Genomic DNA, 20,067 nt, shown 5'->3' with positions numbered 1-20,067 from the left:
ACGAGATTAAAAGATATATACAAAAGGTCAGAGACTGAACAGACCTTTCAGTGTTTTTTGAACTTTCTAAAATGTACAGCAGATGGCTTAAGTGACATTCTAAATAACTATGTATATGTAATATGATAGACTGCCATAAAATATATATTTTTATATATGTTTTATATTTTCAAAATTGTAATCATTCTATGTATCTTTTTAATCCATAGGAGCTGAAGTAACTTATCAGGAGATCTGAGGCCGGCATGATCGCCACTGGAGGTCTGTTGAGGATCTCTGCACGGAAACAGGATCCTCTCAGAACAAAAAGCCAACCTCCAAAACGCAAGCGAAGAGCAAAAAAGCGCAAAAATGATGTGGTGGTAGTGAAAGGCAAACTTAAACTATGTTCTATTTCTGGGTTAATTGCGCTTTGTGGAATTTTAGTACTTCTTGTTGGAATTGCTATGGCTGTTATTGGATATTGGCCAAAAAGTAATTCTGTTTATCATGGAGGTCTAGGGACAAATAAAGCCAAATTTTCTTCAGGGGATACAAATATAAGTAGTGCTAACAGAAACCTATCCAGGAGCCATCACAACAGTCAAGGAGCTAAAACCTTCAAAGTTAATGACACAAACTTAAGAAGCCGTCAGCAAAAAACATCTTCTGGGTCTTCTGGTTTTCTTGCAGGTCTGTTTTCTGGATACTTACACTCGGATAATCTTAAAGTCTTTGGTCCTCTAATAATGGGCATTGGAATATTTCTATTTATTTGTGCAAATGCAGTTCTTCATGAAAACAGAGACAAGAAAACTAAGATTATCAACCTGAGGGATCTTTATTCTACAGTGATTGATGTCCATGGCATGAAATGTAAGGATGGAGCTCCTCTGAATGGATTTGTAAATTATGTGCAGTCTCAAAGCATGGATGGGAAGGGTGGAGACACTTTGGGGGCTTCAATGTTAGCCAAGAGCTCTTGGCACTCTGCTCTTGGTGGTACAATTTCATTCTCTCCTCCAAATCCTAGGGAAACAAGGACGTCTTCTCCAAAAGCACATCGTCATGGAGAAGAGGACTCCAAGATGAATGAGGCAGTATACAGTATTTACAGGGAGAGGTCAAACTCTGCTTTGCCATTTGACAGAATTTCTGGGAGGATGCATGAAAATGATTCTCCTTCAGGGTCACCTGATTTGAGGTGGGGTACAAACAGCACAAGTTCCATTGTTGGTCATTCCCTTAGTGCATTTACATTGCCCATTGTGAAGTTAGGTAGCTGTCTTTTGGAGAAGAAGGAAGAACATGGGGAAGGTAAAAGTGCCAAAGAAGTTCAGAAGGGAGAGATTGAATTGAGTTTGAAAAATTTTAGCCATGTAGACTTAAATTGGGAAATTCCCAAAACCCATAGAAAGCTACCCTTAAGACGCCAGAGCACAAGCTGTCTGCCAGACTTCAGGAGACCTATGTCCCCTATTCCACTGTCAAACTTAGGTAGCCAGTCTTTAAGTAGCACAGATTTAGACTGTAGCCTTTTGGTGAGAGCCTCTCCATTTGGCAAAACAAAACCTGCAGTTCTTGTGGATTCTCTTACAGCAGCACCATTAATAAGAAGACATTCACAGAGCTCAGGCTCTGAACAATCAAGCAATAAGGGCTATATTCATCTGGAGGAGGCAGGAACCTCCTTTGAGTCTATAGAGACCTCAGCCAACATAACCCAGGAGGACTATGAGGATACCAAGACAATAGGCATAGACATTCCCCTGGAAGATACCAGCACAGAACATGTAATGCATCTTCAGAAGCAGTACACTAATAAAGAAAAATTGTTGATGCTCTCCAGGTCTCATGCTAAGTCTGAAGAAGATGATCTAGATAATACAAGTATTTAAGGCACAAATGAAATTATTGCAAATTCTATTCTGAGATTTGTCACACAAAGTTACAGAATATGCTGTTTTACATGGAGCTTGCCAATATCCAAAGATCTGCAGTGTTGACAGTTGTCATATGTATTGATAACCATCACAAACATCTGATTGTAACTGTATGTATGATTCAAACCAAACTGTATTAATACACTTTGAAATAGCCCATCTTAAAATCTTATGAAATTAGATCATTTTGATAATAGCTGTGCACTTCATTTTGGCTATGGTAGATCTTTTTCTTGCTGATGGCATGTCAGTACTGTAATTGCTTGGTTAGGGCAATTTTATTTGCTTACTCAAACGCTTAGGCAGCAAGTCTGTCTACCTACTGGATTAACTGAATTATTTTATTTTTGGATAAACTATTTTAGAAGTTTTATCATTTCTTGGTTGACAGAATATTCAGATACATCTTAAAGATGGACAAAGGACAGATTTATATTGTTTTTGTGGGACTGTTAGATTTATTCAGATTTTTATTTTCAAATATATTAAACCTCCTGTAATACATTGTTATAATGGGTGTTACAATTATAAAATTATGACAGCATTAATAATAATAAAAATTATTTTAAGAAATGTTTACATTTAACTATATCACATGCACCAAAATGTATTTTTGTTAATTTTTAGTTTTTATTTTTCTTAACCTCTTGCAGTATTTTAATAATGGCATGCAAACAGTTATGCTTCAAACAAGCAGATTTGAAATGCAGAGTATATAATAAATTAGATCTCTTTGCTAGCTACCATAGACTTTAATTTCCTTACATGAAAATTAAGTGAACTGCATGATAAAGTGTATTTTTGCTAAATTTCATATTTACTCAATGTAGACATGCATCACTGGCCCGTTTGTCAGAATGTCAGCCTTTTGATGTTTTCTATTACCAGGACTCTTTATAATAACAATCACAATAAAGCAAATAAAAGAAATCATTTTACTACAAAAATGTACAAAAGCTTTGCAAATATTTGTCCTACAGTAACATGTAATGTGAAATATATTTACAGTGACATTTAGACTGCAGGAAAGGTTGTCAATTGACACTTTTTATGGAAGCAGATCTTCATTATTTCTGGTTTGTTACATGTACGATGTCCTTTATAACCAATCAGGTTGATAACGTGGTTGCGCTGTATAACATTTAGACTCTGTTTACACTGGCATTATGCTCCATTCTGTCAAGTTTCCAGTGTTTTTTAAGGCAAAAATTGCATAGTCAGCAGCATTATTATTGCTGTGAAAAAAAAATAAAGAATCCTGATGGAGCCTATTATGAGAAAATAAGGTCCGCCAAGATATGTTAGGATTAGAGATGAACAAATCAATTCTAATCAGATTCATCACAAATTCATCTTAATTCTTCTGCCAAACAAAACTAAAGTTTTGGCAATTCACTTCTGATGAGTTGCATAAAACAATGCCCATCTATTTTACAGTTAAAATGCAAGGGACTCATAGCAGGAAGGATGAAGACAGAAGATCACATGACCCTGAGATGGGCCCTGGTTGGTGGGCTTGCCCATAATGTTTTGCAGACAGACTGAAAGCTAATCAGGCGGCAGGATGTTGCCTTGGACATCAGGCTGTGTGCTAGCCCAAAAGCATAGACACCATTATGAGCTCAGTCAGTGATATGAGAGGACGTCTTTGCTATGTGTCTGACAGAAACAAATTACAGACACAAGCCAGCCATATTAATGTCTTGTAGCCACAGGGTAATGAGTGTAAAGAATATATTTAATTTTTTTTCTCAGCATGAGAAGCCAGACTTTTTTTTTCTTTAAACCTCAAGCTTTTACAGTTTTAATGATTTTATAGGCATATTCCCAGCACCCCCTGCAGTATATATGCCGCTGGATACACTGCACAATTGCACCGTTTTCTTTCTAAAACCAAACTTAAATTTTTCCACTGTTTAAAATTGTACAGTTCAGTGCATTTCAGTGCATCAATACCCGTTTATTCATAGAAGGGGATATTTTGTATTTTATTTTATATATATATATATATATATATATATACAGTACAGACCAAAAGTTTGGACACACCTTCTCATTCAAAGAGTTTTCTTTATTTTCATGACTATGAAAATTGTAGATTCACACCGAAGGCATCAAAACTATGAATTAACACATGTGGAATTATATACTTATCAAAAAAGTATGAAACAACTGAAAATATGTCATATTCTAGGTTCTTCAAAGTAGCCACCTTTTGCTTTGATTACTGCTTTGCACACTCTTGGCATTCTCTTGATGAGCTTTAAGAGGTAGTCACCTGAAATGGTTTTCACTTCACAGGTGTGCCCTGTCAGGTTTAATAAATGTGGTTGGGACCATCAGTTGCGTTGTGGAGAAGTAAGGTGGATACACAGCTGATAGTCCTACTGAATAGACTGTTAGAATTTGTATTATGGCAAGAAAAACGAGTGGCCATCATTACTTTAAGAAATGAAGGTCAGTCAGTCCGAAAAATTGGGAAAACTTTGAAAGTGTCCCCAAGTGCAGTCACAAAAACCATAAAGCGCTACAAAGAAACTGGCTCACATGCGGACCGCACCAGGAAAGGAAGACCAAGAGTCACCTCTGCTGCGGAGGATAAGTTCATCCAAGTCACCAGCCTCAGAAATCGCAGGTTAACAGCAGCTCAGATTAGAGACCAGGTCAATGCCACACAGAGTTCTAGCAGGAGACACATCTCTAGAACAACTGTTAAGAGCAGACTGTGTGAATCAGGCCTTCATGGTAGAATATCTGCTAGGAAACCACTGCTAAGGACAGGCAACAAGCAGAAGAGACTTGTTTGGGCTAAAGAACACAAGGAATGGACATTAGACCAGTGGAAATCTGTGCTTTGGTCTGATGAGTCCAAATTCGAGATCTTTGGTTCCAACCACCGTGTCTTTGTGCGACGCAGAAAAGGTGAACGGATGGACTCTACATGCCTGGTTCCCACCGTGAAGCATGGAGGAGGAGGTGTGATGGTGTGGGAGTGCTTTGCTGGTGACACTTGGGGATTTTTTCAAAATTGAAGGCATACTGAACCAGCATGGCTACCACAGCATCTTGCAGCGGCATGCTATTCCATCCGGTTTGCGTTTAGTTGGTCCATCATTTATTTTTCAACAGGACAATGACCCCAAACACACCTCCAGGCTGTGTAAGGGCTATTTGACCATGAAGGAGAGTGATGGGGTGCTGCGCCAGATGACCTGGCCTCCACAGTCACCGGACCTGAACCCAATGGAGATGGTTTGGGGTGAGCTGGACCGCAGAGTGAAGGCAAAAGGGCCAAAAAGTGCTAAGCATCTCAGGAAACTCCTTCAAGACTGTTGGAAGACCATTTCAGGTGACTACCTCTTGAAGCTCATCAAGAGAATGCCAAGAGTGTGCAAAGCAGCAATTAAAGCAAAAGGTGGCTTCTTTGAAGAACCTAGAATATGACATATTTTTAGTTGTTTCATACTTTTTTGTTATGTATATAATTCCACATGTGTTAATTCATAGTTTTGATGCCTTTAGTGTTAATCTACAATTTTCATAGTCATGAAAATAAAGAAAATTCTTTTAATGAGAAGGTGTGTCCAAACTTTTGGTCTGTACTGTATATATACACCCTCATAAAGTGGGGGAAAAATAGCAGTGCGTCTTATGGGGTGAATGCTGCATTTTGCCGAACTGTCAATGATACGCCGCGCGGCGGGGCTGGGGGCCGGCATCTGGTTTTATAATGACAGCGGGGCCCGTGCAGTGACTGTATTCTACTACATGGGCCCCGCTCACTGTCTATACCTTAATCTTATCTATGATTGTATTGTTAATATATACAAATTCAGGGTAATCAGTGCCTGTATTACTTACAACAAGCGCTCTGTAGCAGAGAGGAGGGTGGAGGCAGACCGGGAGGACGGGCGCTGGCAGCGTGAGTCTCTATGTCACGCGCCTGCGCCGCCCACTTTATGAATGAAGCAGGTGGCGTGGGCGCATGACATAGTGACTCACGCTGCCAGCGCCCGTCCTCCTGGCCTGCCTCCTCCCTCCTCTCTGCTACCGAGCGCTTGTTGTAAGTAATACAAGAGCTGATTACCCTGAATTTGTATATATTAACAATGCCTACAATTATAGATAAGATTATGGTATATAGAGATATACAGTGATCGGGACCCGTGTAGTAGAATACAGTCACAGCACGGACCCCGCTGTCATTATAAAACCAGATGCGACCCCCACCCCCTGTATTGGGGGTCATTCACACTACAGGGACACTGTTATGGAGGGGATCTGTGGATGACACATATATGTGTCATCCACAGATCCCCCCATAACAGTGTCACCCACAGATCCCCCATAACAGTGTCACCCACAGATCCCCCATAACAGTGTCACCCACAGATCCCCCATAACAGTGTCACCCACAGATCCCCCATAACAGTGTCACCCACAGATCCCCCATAACAGTGTCACCCACAGATCCCCCATAACAGTGTCACCCACAGATCCCCCATAACAGTGTCACCCACAGATCCCCCATAACAGTGTCCTCAACAGATCCCCCATAATAGTGTCATCCACAGACCACCATTAGTTCAAAACCCACCAAAAGCACACCTTTTTGTTCAAAATATTTTTTTTCTTATTTTCCTCCTCAAAAACCTAGGTGCGTCTTATGGGCAGGTGCGTCTTATAGGGCGAAAAATACAGTAGATCCAAAGGGTTCACGTGCTTTTTCTTGCAACTTTATATATACATTTGAATTGAAAAGTGCAGGTGATTAATTACAATGGTGGCTTCAAAATTCTAACATGTCTGTCTTAATACAAGCCAAAAAGGATACCCTTTTGGTATATCTTTATCCATATTCTAGGTAAATCAGCATATACATTGGAAAAATTTTCTGGTATACAAGCTGACAGTGCACTATAAATGGCATGTGAATTGAACTTTTTTTTTTTTATTAAGAAAAAAGGCATACAAAATAATTTCCAATATCACTTAATCTTCAACATTATTGCATTTCTCATTTTAACCTCAAAGTTTTTCCCAATGCGTCTCCTATCCCCTTCGACAATCAAGGCGGAAAAGAGGTAACAGTGGGGTGGGGGTAAAAAAATTATTAAACTTCCAAATCCCCCATATCTTATTCCATTTCTCTTCAATATTTATTAGTTTATATAGAATTTATTTTATAATTTTTAATCCTATTAACCAAATTTGCCCATATATGCACACTAGGAGTATTTCGTGAGAACCAACTCCGCGTAATTAAAGGGTATCTGTCACCAGAATTAACCCTATTAAGCCGGGTGACATTAGCGAAGTGCTAATGTCAGCAGACCCTAGCTCTCCTAATCTTATGCTTATGGATGCCCCCAATTTTAACTTTGATGATATGCTAATTAGCCTCTAGGAGCAGGGGGCATTGCTCCTGCTCCTAGAGGCTCCGTTTGCGCAAGTGCGATTTATCTCGCACTTGCGCAGTCTCAGCACACAGGGTCGGCAGAAGGAGACGAATGCTGGCCCTGTGAATCAAGGACGGCAGGGCATGACTTGAGGTGGGAAAACTGAGCCTCTAGGAGCAGGAGCAACGCTCTGCTCCTAGAGACTAATTAGCATATCATCAAAGTTAAAATTGGGGGTATCCATAAGCATAAGATTAGGAGAGTAAGGGTCTGCTAACATTAGCACATCGCTAATGTCAGCCAGTTTAATAGGGTTAATTCTGGTGTAGAAACCCTTTAACTGCCTCCGGACTGCCTAACGCAGGATCGCGGTCTGGAGGCGGCAGTCTGAGGCACAGTCACGCAGGGATGCGTCATCTCGTAAGTCGCGAGATGACGCGCACAGCCGGCCCGCGCATGCGCATCGCGGGCCGGCAAAAGTTTGAGGGGGGGTTGCATCATCAGCCTGCCAGCCAATGATCGTGGCTGGCAGGCTGATGATTTAAAAAAAAACAAAACACAGGCCAGTTAACACTTTATATTTATAAATATAAAGTGTTAAATGGCTGCTGTGCTCCTCTGCTGATTCTTTTCGTCGGTTGGTCTCAGCAGAGGAGCACAGTTCACAGTGAGTTCACAAGACACAACACTTAGCCCCCAGATCACCCCAATTAACCCCTTGATCGCCCCTGTCAATCACCTAGTGAAAGGGAAAAAAGTGATCAGTGTAATCTGTCACTTTTTTTTTTCACTGGTATTGACTGATAGGTTTTAGGATAGTTTAGGCCCCTTGGTTAGGTAGTTAGCAATCGGTTAGCGCCCAGCCCACCGCACCGCAGTCACTGATTCGCTGATTAGCGTATTGCTAATCAGCATTTGTGCTTTTATAGTATCTGTAAGTGATCAAAACTGATCACAGTCAGATCTATAATAGTATTAGTGTCACCTTAGTTCGCCCTCCACCCAAAACGCAGTGTTTGCCCGATTAGGCCTGATCGGTCGCCCACACGTGCGTTCACCCACCCCCGCCCCGCCACAGTGACAATTTTTTTTATCACTGCGCAGTCACTTTCCAAGCACTGTAGCGATAAAAAAATCAGTTTTGATATTTTTTATCAATTGCAGCGGCCTCCGGTACTTCGCTAGCCTCCCATTTGTAAGACAGGCTTGCTTTTTTTCTTGGGTAGTCTCAGGGAATACCCCCTAAATTTAGTAGTCCAAATGTCAAACAAGGGGTATTCTTCTGAAGAGGCCTACAGGATTCTGACCCAGTCGGATGAGGAATGGGAACCCTCATCTGATGAATCTAGCGGGTCAGAATATGAACCTGTAGAAAGCAGTGGCAGTCTGACCCAAAGTTCGGACGAGGAGGTTGAGCTCCCTGATAGCACCAGGCGTACCCGGCCCCGTGTTGCTAGACCACAGGTTGCGCAGGATCCGCTTCAAGGGCAGCAGAGTGGGGCTGGCGCTGTTGGATTACGTGGTGAGGCATACACCAGCAGCGCAGCCCACCCTGGACCTAGTACCAGCACTGCCGTACAACATGGTGAAGTGGCGAGCACCAGAAGGGCAGTTGAAGCTGGTACGATGGCACGTGCAATAGTTACTCCATCGCAGCCACCGCACAGACAGGCCCGTAGACCCCCTAGAGTCCCTGAGGTGCTGGCAAACCCTGATTGGCAGTCCCCAACTTCAGCCGCACCATTAGTTCCCCCTTTCACTGCCCAGTCTGGAGTTCGGGTTGAGACAGCTCAGATCGGTTCGGCCCTGGGACTTTTTGAGCTGTTCTTGACTGTGGAGCTCTTGGACATAGTTGTGGCAGAAACAAACCGGTATGCCACTCAATTTATATCCGCCAACCCAGGAAGCTTTTATGCCCAGCCTTTCCGGTGGAAACCCGTCCAAGTTTCCAAATTAAAAAAATTTCTGGGCCATCTCCTCAACATGGGTCTAACCAAAATGCATGAATTGCGGTCATATTGGTCCACAAACCCAATTCATCACATGCCCATGTTCTCTGCTGCCATGTCCAGGGCACAATTTGAGGCCATCCTGCGTTTCCTGCACTTTAGCGATAACACCACCCCCCGACCCAGAGGCCACCCAGCTTTTGACCGGCTCCACAAAATTCGGCCCCTCATAGACCACTTCAACCAGAAATTTGCAGATTTGTATACCCCTGAGTAAAACATCTGCGTAGACGAGTCCCTTATACATTTTATCAGGCGCCTTGGCTTCAAACAATACATCCCAAGCAAGCGCGCCCGGTATGGGGTCAAATTGTATAAGCTCTGAAAGGACCACAGGCTATACCCACAAATTTCGGATCTATGAGGGTAAAGATCAGACCCTGGAGCGGGTCGGTTGCCCTGACTACCTGGGGAGCAGTGGGAAGACAGTCTGGGACTTGGTGTCACCCTTAATTGGCAAGGGGTACCATCTTTATGTGGACAATTTCTACACAAGTGTGCCCCTCTTCAGGCATTTGTTCCTAGAACAGATTGGCTGCTGTGGCACCGCGCGACCTAGTCGCAGGGGCTTCCCCCAATGGCTCGTTACCACCCATCTTGCAAGGGGGGAGAGGGCTGCCTTGTGTAATGAAGAACTGCTCGCGGTGAAATGGAGAGACAAGCGTGACGTTTACATGCTCTCCTCCATTCACGCAGACACGACAATACAAATTGAATGAGCAACCAGTGTCATTGAAAAGCCCCTCCGTGTCCACGACTATAATTCGCTCATGGGAGGGGTGGACTTCAATGACCAGATGTTGGCTCCGTATTTAGTTTCCTGACGCACCAGACGCTGGTATAAGAAGGTGTCTGTATATTTAATTCAATTGGCTGCATATAATAGTTTTGTTCTCTACAGTAAGGCTGGGAGAACAGGATCCACCAGTGTAGTGAGCCGTCTACACGAGCGACATTTCCCTAATTTCGTTGCTGGTACCTCAACCCAACCGTCACCCCAAAAAGATGTTGTGTCTGTTGCAGGAGTGGAATAAGGCGTGACACCCGCTATTTCTGTCCTGACTGCCCTGACCACCCTGCCCTATGCTTAGGGGAGTGTTTCCGGAAGTACCACACACAGGTACACTTAGCATAGGGATCACATCTCACAGGACAGGTACACAGGGCTATTAGGGCCCATTCACACACAGCTGCTGCAAACCTCTCCTTTCACCTGGGACAAAGTGCATAATGTACTTCGCCACATCTTTGGGCGATTTGCGCTTTGCACATTGTCGCATGGGGAAGGAGAGGTTTGTCCTATAAAGGTAAAAAAATAAAAATAAATCACCAGTAAGCAAAACAGTTTACGTTATGTTCAAAAAGTTAAAGTTTATATGTTCTGTTCAAAAGTTATTTTAAAGTTAATAAATTTATTGCGTTGCGGCCTGGTTTTTTCTTTTTTTTTTTTTTACCTTCCAGGTGGACCAACTGATCGACTAGCTGCAGCACTGATGTGCATTCTGACAGAAGCATTGCGCTGCTGTCAGATTACACAAAAGTCGGTGTATGCGGCGCTGGAAGACGAGATTTCTCCTCTGCAGTAAAAGATACGTTTGCCGGGGCATATGAGCTGAGGAGGTGGCGGTGTTCATATGCTTTGGCAAACACTTTGTATATATAAAAAAATAAAAATAAATCCCGGCAATGATTTATTCATCCACATCGATTGATGTGAATGGAGAAATCGGGTTTGCCAGGGCATACGAGCTAAGTAGGTATGGATGTTGGGCGGAGCTCCTATGTCCTGGCAGACGCCTTTCCCCTCCTTTTTTTTTTGGCAGAGATTTTTTCATCCACATTGATCGATGCGAATGAAGAAATCTGTGCCGTTTATTTTTTCTTTCAGCCCAGAGGCTGAACGGAAAAAAAAAATCTCATTACCCGTATGCTCAATATAAGGAGAATAGCAGAAACTCGTAATGCTGGCCATACATGTAATGATTGCGGAGACCCTCAAATGCCAGGGCAGTACAAACACCCCACAAATGACCCCATTTTAGAAAGAAGACACCCCAAGGTATTCGCTGAGGGGCATATTGAGTCCATGAAAGATTGAAATTTTTGTCTCAAGTTAGCGGAAAGGGAGACTTTGTGAGAAAAAAAAAATCAATTTCCGCTAACTTGTGGCAGTTTCTTTTTCTTCTATGAACTCGCCATGCCCCTCATTGAATTCCTTGGGGTGTCTTCTTTCCAAAATGTGGGGTATTTATACTGCCCTGGCTTTTTAGGGGCCCTAAAGAAGAAGTCTGGGATCCAAATGTCTAAAACTGCCCTCCTAAAAGGAATTTGGGCCCCTTTGCGCATCTAGGCTGCAAAAAAGTGTCACACTTGTTGTATCGCCGTACTCAGGAGAAGTTGGGGAATGTGTTTTGGGGTGTCATTTTACATATACCCATGCTGGGTGAGATAAATATCTTGGTCAAATGCCAACTTTGTATAAAAAAAATGGGAAAAGTTGTCTTTTGCTGAAATATTTATCTCACCTAGCATGGGTATACCACATGTGTGACACTTTTTTGAAGCCTAGGTGGGCAAATGGGCCCACATTCCAAAGAGCACCTTTCGGATTTCACAGGGCATTTTTTACAGATTTTGATTTCAAACTACTTCTCACGCATTTGGGCCCCTAAAATGCCAGGGCAGTATAACTACCCCACAAGTGACCCCATTTTGGAAAGAAGACATCCCAAGGTATTCCGTGAGGGGCATGGCGAGTTCATAAATTTTTTAAATTTTTGTCACAAGTTAGCGGAAAATGATGATTTTTTTATTTTTATTTTTTTTTCCTTACAAAGTCTCATATTCCACTAACTTGTGACAAAAAATAAAAACTTCCATGAACTCACTATGCCCATCACAAAATACCTTGGGGTGTCTTCTTTCCAAAATGGGGTCACTTGTGGGGTAGTTATACTGCCCTGGCATTTTAGGGGGCCAAAATGCGTGCAAAGTAGTTTGAAATCAAAATCTGTAAAAAAAATGGCCTGTGAAATCCGAAAGGTGCTCTTTGGAATGTGGGCCCCTTTGCCCACCTAGGCTGCAAAAAAGTGTCACACATGTGGTATCGCCGTACTCAGGAGAAGTTGGGGAATGTGTTTTGGGGTGTCATTTTACATATACCCATGCTGGGTAAGATAAATATCTTGGTCAAATGCCAAGTTTGTATAAAAAAAATGGGAAAAGTTGTCTTTTGCTGAAATATTTATCTCACCTAGCATGGGTATATGTAAAATGACACCCCAAAACACATTACCCAACTTCTTCTAAGGCGATACCACATGTGTGACACTTTTTTGCAGCCTAGGTGGGAAAAGGGGCCCACATTCCAAAGAGCACCTTTCGGATTTCACAGGGCTTTTTTTACAGATTTTGATTTCAAACTACTTTGCATGCAGCATTTGGGCCCCTAAAATGCCAGGGCAGTATAACTACCCCACAAGTGACCCCATTTTGGAAAGAAGACACTCCAAGGTATTTCATGATGGGCATAGTGAGTTAATGCAAGTTTTTACTTTTTGTCACAAGTTAGTGGAATATGAGACTTTGTAAGGAAAAAATAAATAAATAAATAAATCATCATTTTCCGCTAACTTGTGAAAAAAAAAAAAGTTTGATGAACTCACTATGCCCATAAGCGAATACCTTAGGGTGTCTACTTTCCGAAATGGGGTCATTTGTGGGGTTTTTCTACTGTCTGGGCATTGTAAAACCTCAGGAAACATGACAGGTGCTCGGAAAGTCAGAGCTGCTTCAAAAAGAGGAAATTCACATTTTTGTACCATAGTTTGTAAACGCTATAACTTTTACCCAAACCATTTTATTTTTTACCCAAACATTTTTTTTTTATCAAAGACATGTAGAACAATAAATTTAGAGAAAAATTTATATATGGATGTCGGTTTTTTTTTTTTTTTAAATTACAACTGAAAGTGAAAAATTTCATTTTTTTGCAACAATTTTGTTAAATTTCGATTAATAACAAAAAAAGTAAAAATGTCAGCAGAAATGAAATACCACCAAATGAAAGCTCTATTAGTGAGAAGAAAAGGAGGTAAAATTCATTTGGGTGGTAAGTTGCATGACCGAGCAATAAACGGTGAAAGTAGTGTAGTGCAGAATTGTAAAAAGTGGTCTGGTTGAAGTGGTTAAGAGTCTTGCCAAAAAGAATATTTTAATCAAAAGGAATCTTTTATACTTATCACAAATAATTTGGGAGATATCACCCAGAACCCAACATTCCACTATATATGGTATCACTATTTTCAGTTTCTGGGTAATAAGTTTAGCTATTGCCTTCCAATATTCTGTTAATTGTGTATAAAACCAAAACGTGTAAATAATCTGCTCCAAGTGCATCACACCCTGGACAATTAGATGTATTTCTCAACCCACATTTATTAAGCCACACTAGTGTAACATACACTCTGGGCCAGATTTATCATTAGCTCAAGTCAGAATAATGGAGTGAAAATGTCACAATTTTTTGCGCAATCGCTAAAAACGCGTAAAAATTTGCGACTTTTTTCTGCTCTGCTTTATGCTCGCCAGTTTTCTGAAAGTGGGCGTTTTTTCTTATGTAAATTAATCTCTAGACAGATTTACTATTGCGTCTATTTAAAAGTCACAAAAAAGTTGCCAAAAAATACACAATTTCACTCCACTGAGGACCATGCTTATCTTATGAAACTTTTTAATAGAACATGCAACTTTTTCGTAAAGACGTGCGACTTTTGTAAAGTTGCTTACTGACGGATAAACTGCTACCGTCAAATGACATTTATTACAGTCTTAAAGGGCCATTAATAAATCTGACTTGGCTAAAACTGACTTTAGCCATATGTGAAAGTGGAGTGAGCTGTCAGAGTAATGATAAATCTGGTCCTCTATGTATAATGTTAAATTGAACCAAAACATGATTGAAATTATGTGACACTAATCGCAAATTAGTCATTATTTTCCCTCAATCAGCTGGTTGGATCCTTGAATCTGATTCCAAGACCTTTTGTCCGGGGGAACATTTGGTATTTAAATAGTGTTTCCCATAGCAATTTATATAATTGTGAAATTTTAAACTTCTGCCCCAAATTTCCAGTCAAGTCGTTCAAAAGTGTACAAGTATTTATCTGTAACAAAAATGTCCCCTTTACACTAGAAAGAACGTAATTGTAAATATCTAAACCAAATTCAATTATTTATGTGCTCTCTTTATGTCAACTCCAAAAGGGGAAGTATATCTCCATTATTCACCACTTGTGCAACATAGAGAATTTTATTTTTTTTGCCAATATTTATCTTCGGCTAAATCATCAAACTCCTGTAGATAATAACACCATCCAACAAAAAAAAACTTTTCATCTGCTACTGGGCAAAAACCATTTGTCCTATAATAAATATAGGACAAATGGTTTTTGCCCAGTAGCAGATGAAAAGTTTTTTTTTGTTGGAAGTTAGAATTGTTGTAACACGTCACAAAATTTTGCTTTGCATAAGTATGCCTAAATGAATTAAGCACTTGGAAAGCATTGAATAATTTTTAACAGAACGAGTTTTACTCCAACAATTACCTGATCTACAACAAAGATTGCGTAGTACACAGTGTATGCAAATGTAATAGAATACCAAATTTTCTAAAAGCCCCGTTTTTCAGTTTAAAAGTCTTACTTGAGCAAGGACCAGTACTGTTAAAAGTGCTTTAGGCATCTGATTTTGCGTTTGTGAATGGTCATATTTTCCCGTTGCAAAAACTAGCAGTAGTCCCCCATCATGTTTGGATTCCGGCGGCTTTGATACCTGTTCTCCATTGTAGAAATATCTTTATGGAACCGCTCTCCATGTTCGTCACTTACGTGTCCCAAATTGGGTGGGAAAAAGTAAAAATGGAATGTAAGAAATGCACTTTCAATAACATTCGGCAGCCAAGTTGTTCATATGCTGTAAGCATGTTGTCTACTAATTCAGCATAGTTTGCAGCTCGTCTGTTCCCAAGGAACTATTATCACATAGCCACCGGGTTTCTGTTATTTTAAATAACAGAGACCCGCGGCACATGTTTGCGATTAGCCGCAAGGCTGATCGCATACATTTTCCGTTTTAGATGCCGTGGTCAAATGTGACCACGGCATCTGCGCAGTCCGGAAGCTGAAGTCACGCACTTCCACCGCATAGTGTACAGTGTAAAAAAATTAAATAAAAACCTTTATGAGAATTGCATTTTTCCCCAATTCTACCCCATTTGGAATTTTTTTACCGCTTCCTACTACATGGTATGCAACTGCAAATGGTGCCATTAGAAAGTACAACTTGTCGAGCAAAAAATAAGCCCTAATAAGGCTATGTGAATGGAAAAAAGTTAGGACTATGGGAAGGCGGGGAGTGAAAAAACGAATACGCAAAAATGGAAAATCCCAGGGTCTTTAAGGGGTTAAAATATAGACATATCAGGCAAATTACGAGTTCATATTTGGAATCAGTGCGCTCATTTTAGTATAAATCACATGTTTTTCTCTCCGTAGCAAAATCATTGTTGCGCGGTGTAATTATCCCAAAGGGGTGTACAATGGAGAGATACCCTTATTCCCAACCATCTTCTAATCGTGCTCCACGACTTGACAAATAACTTTCTAGATTCCTTATGATGCTGTTGAACTCTAGATAATAACCCAGACTCTAATAATGTAAACATATTATCATATATAGATCTACTCAACAATTTTCTACAAAGTGGGCTTTCCTCCGAGTGGTTATAGAGCCATAGCTGTGAGGCTAGGAAATATCCCTTGGAATAGGGAAGGTTCAGCCCTTCCTGATCCATCAGCTTATAGAAATATTCCAATCTAGAAGGGGGATATTTAATTGCAACTTTAACAAAGAAAGCCGTTGCAGTCATGTGAACAGAGCCTCAAAACATGAGAAAAGCCATTTTATATGTAATGTTTTCATAAATTTTCTTCCTGTACATGAGGATCATCAAACTTAATGCATTTACCTGAAGTTTCTATCATAGCTGTTGTATTTATGTTTAATACAGTATGTTTTTTATGTCAGCAGACTATACGTATGTGGTAAACCACAATTAAAGAGAGATTGTACACCTAAATATATCCTTGTATTTGTAGTGAAATGAATGCCACATTTTTATAGATTCTAGATGAGAACTGGTTTTAGATTATAGAAGCACAAACAAAAATAAAGACAAACCACAGCTACCGCCTCTGGACATAAGCTGACAACTGCATATTATGTCATCCATTTTAAGGTCTTCCCTTTCTAAAGATCCCACCTACTGGGGAGATGAGCCAACAGCCTCTGGGAAATGTCAATGGTCAGAGATAACTATGATCATGGATACTTAACCTCTCAGATGGCAGTGTAATGTAGCAACTGAGCAGTTAGACAGAGCGATAGGCCCCCCTCTGATTCCTAATTATTTACAAGCAGCAAAATCACAGGATGCCAATCGGTGGCCAAGACAGTCTGAGGCCTTGTGAAGGCGCCCAGGCCTGCCATGTTAATATTACAAATAAGCTATTAAACCCTGGCTCCATCTATGCTATAAGTGATCGAAAAATATTGTATGTGGCAGTCTGGGGTATGCTAAGCGATGGAAAGATTGCTCATTGAAGCTCTCTAGAGGGACTAAAAAAGAAAAAGAAAAAAGTAAGAAAATGTTTTTTTTATATTTTTAAAAAGAGTTAAAAATTACAAATTGTACCCTTTCCAAATTTTCTATATAAAAATAAACACAAAAAATAAACATAATTGGGATTGCCATGACCAAAAATGTCTAAAATATCAAAATATAAATGTATTTATCCTATGTACTGAATGCTAAAACAGAATAAAATATTGCAAACTTCAGGTTCCGGCGCCAACATATAGGGGTCTCTGGTTAGAGTGCTCTTGCACAACCTGCACTAAAACCTGTGTCCCTTTGATCTGCTCTTGAAATGGGGTATGAGAAGAGGTTGCAGTCCAGTCTTGTATGGACTGATGTATACAAAGAATTGGACACAAGAATAAGCCCCCAGGCAAGTTTAGAAAGGATGCGCCATCTAGAGCAAATATAGAGGACGAAACACCCTCCTCATAATCTACGAACTGCTCTTCGGTCACCAAGGACTGAGCTTGGGATGCTTCCCAACAGCTGTCAATCTACAGAACACCCTATTAGCTGCAGCCTACTAGACATCAAAGTCACAAAGCTTACCTCACTTGATATTAAAAGTACACTGGCGGCTACTCTTGGGGCTTCCTTAACACAGCTTCAGGTGGACATCCACATGCAAGGAGAACATTAGGATGTCGTTAAAACTACAGTGTGAATGCTCGAACAGGCCATGGAAAGGATCAGTTCCTCCTGACAGGATGCACTACAAGAGAATAAGCACCTATAGGAAGACTTAGAAAATAGGTCCCGTCGCAACAATTAAGAAACCCTGAATCAATTCCACAGAGAGACCTAAAGAAGCTATGTGAGTCTTAAATATTACAACTTTTGTGCATTTGCACAGTAGAAAGAGTGCATTGAGTGGACCCAGATCTTCGTATCTACTCTGCTGATGAAGCAGCCTTCGCAGGAGCTGTAGGAGGGAGGTCGCGCCCTGTTTTTCTTCAGTACTTGGATTACTCAGACAAGACCACCATTATAAAAGTTTATAAAAGCCAAAACAATGGTGTGGATTTCAGAGGTTGCTGCTTACTGATCTTTGGTGATTATTCTGTGGAGCTAACCAAGAAAGACATTTTCTCCCATTTGCTCAGTGATATACAAGTAAAGTTTGCCCTACTTTATCCAGCCATTCTTAGGGTGTTCCAGGCAGACAGTTCCACTGTGACCTTCCAGGCTCCCGCAGATGCCTTGGACAACCAGATTTGGATGATAACCCCTTCACCCAAGAAACAATAGGCACTGTCTGTACCTAGGAGCCCGATTCCTATGCAGACTAATAGTACCTGTTATAAATACGAGAACCCTCTGCCTCCGAAAGCTCAATGTCATCTGGTGCCTTTGAAATTTTTAGAATACTTATCTAGACCAGTGACTGTCGAGGGGGCTATGCAATTATCTTAGGTCCTGAGTACCTGACACAGATGCAACTCTATTCTATCACAACTGTGCTTCACACAGAGGGCTGCTTAAAGCTAATGGCCCCTAATAATGTCCTGTGTGGGGCACATTTGTATTTCATTCAGTGCCTTATTTTCTTACCAGGACTTGTCATATAATGTTTCATATCGATAATGCATAAGTGGGTGGAACTGAGCACTTTTTAATACTATAGTTTCTTACCTGTTGGATGAAGGATAAGTTAATATGTGAAATATGGGGATGGAGCTCTCCATTACTCTTCTAACTCTATCTCAATGCACACATATTCTTATTTTTTTATATATACTGTATGTGTAAATGTTCTTTGGTATGTGAGGGGGTACTTTTGAGGTGGATTTCTTTGACTGCAACGCGTTTATGAAAATGGCATACTATAAAACTAATCTCATGGAAAGTTCAGGTCCCCTAATAAGAGGGTCATGGTCCTGCGACACCTACACTGTCTTAAAGCAGACATAGGAATCCCACCTGTCAGAGAGTGATTTCTGGTGGATGCAAAGATTAAGAGTAGGCCAGATCTTTGGATTTCCGGCCAGTGATGCAAAGGCAGGAGTACTAATCCTTCTCCGCAAAGGGATTCCTTGCACAGTCGCGTCACATAACCATGATAGAATTGCTCATATCTATCTATCTATCTCCTGGGTCAAACTGATAATCTGATGATTTAAGTTTATATGTTTATGTCCTGAATGATGACAATAAAAACTTTTGCCACATATTACATGCTCAGCTGGTGCACTGACCAGGTATCACACAAAATAGGCAGTGATTTTAATGCTGTAATCAATACCTGCATGAAGATCGACACAGTACACCTCCCTGTAGAATTCCAGGAAAGCCCAGGTACAGTGTTCTTTCACCTTTTATCCAAGATACAGACATTTGTGATGCTTGGCAATTACATAATCCAGAGGGACGAAAATATACAGTGGGATGCGAAAGTTTGGGCAACCTTGTTAATCGTCATGATTTTCCTGTATAAATCGTTGGTTGTTACAATAAAAAATGTCAGTTAAATATATAATATAGGAGACACACACAGTGATATTTGAGAAGTGAAATTAAGTTTATTGGATTTACAGAAAGTGTGCTAGAATTGTTTAAACAAAATTAGGCAGGTGCATAAATTTGGGCACTGTTGTCATTTTATTGATTCAAAACCTTTAGAACTAATTATTGGAACTCAAATTGGCTTGGTAAGCTTAGTGATCCCTGACCTACATACACAGGTGAACCCAATTATGAGAAAGTGTATTTAAGGGGGTCAATTGTAAGTTTCCCTCCTCTTTTAATTTTCTCTGAAGAGGAGCAACATCGGGGTCTCAAAACAACTCTCGAATGACCTGAAGACAAAGATTGTTCACCATCATGGTTTAGGGGAAGGACACAGAAAGCTGTCTCAGAGATTTCAGCTGTCTGTTTCCACAGTTAGGAACATATTGAGGAAATGGAAGACCACAGGCTCAGCTCAAGTTAAAGGGAACCTGTCATGTGGATATTTGATTATAATCTAACTAATTATATACAATCATTAACTACTAAAAAGTGCCTTAGATGTATTCACTTACTGGTGTGACAGATGGTTA

At 40.6% G+C, this 20,067-nt stretch overlaps 1 protein-coding gene across 1 annotated transcript; it reads left to right on the top strand.

The window, feature by feature from the left end:
- Window positions 1-245: 245 nt before the first annotated feature.
- On the top strand, window positions 246-1,877 carry TMEM200C (transmembrane protein 200C). Its single transcript, XM_044292824.1, has one exon. The coding sequence runs from the start codon at window positions 246-248 to the stop codon at window positions 1,875-1,877; it is 1,632 nt and encodes a 543-aa protein (XP_044148759.1).
- The last annotated feature ends 18,190 nt before the right edge of the window (window positions 1,878-20,067 follow it).

The sequence above is a fragment of the Bufo gargarizans genome, chromosome 5 (assembly GCF_014858855.1).
Source record: "Bufo gargarizans isolate SCDJY-AF-19 chromosome 5, ASM1485885v1, whole genome shotgun sequence".
In the NCBI taxonomy this organism is placed as follows: Eukaryota; Metazoa; Chordata; class Amphibia; order Anura; family Bufonidae; genus Bufo; species Bufo gargarizans.
This window is presented reverse-complemented; position numbering and strand designations above follow the sequence as displayed.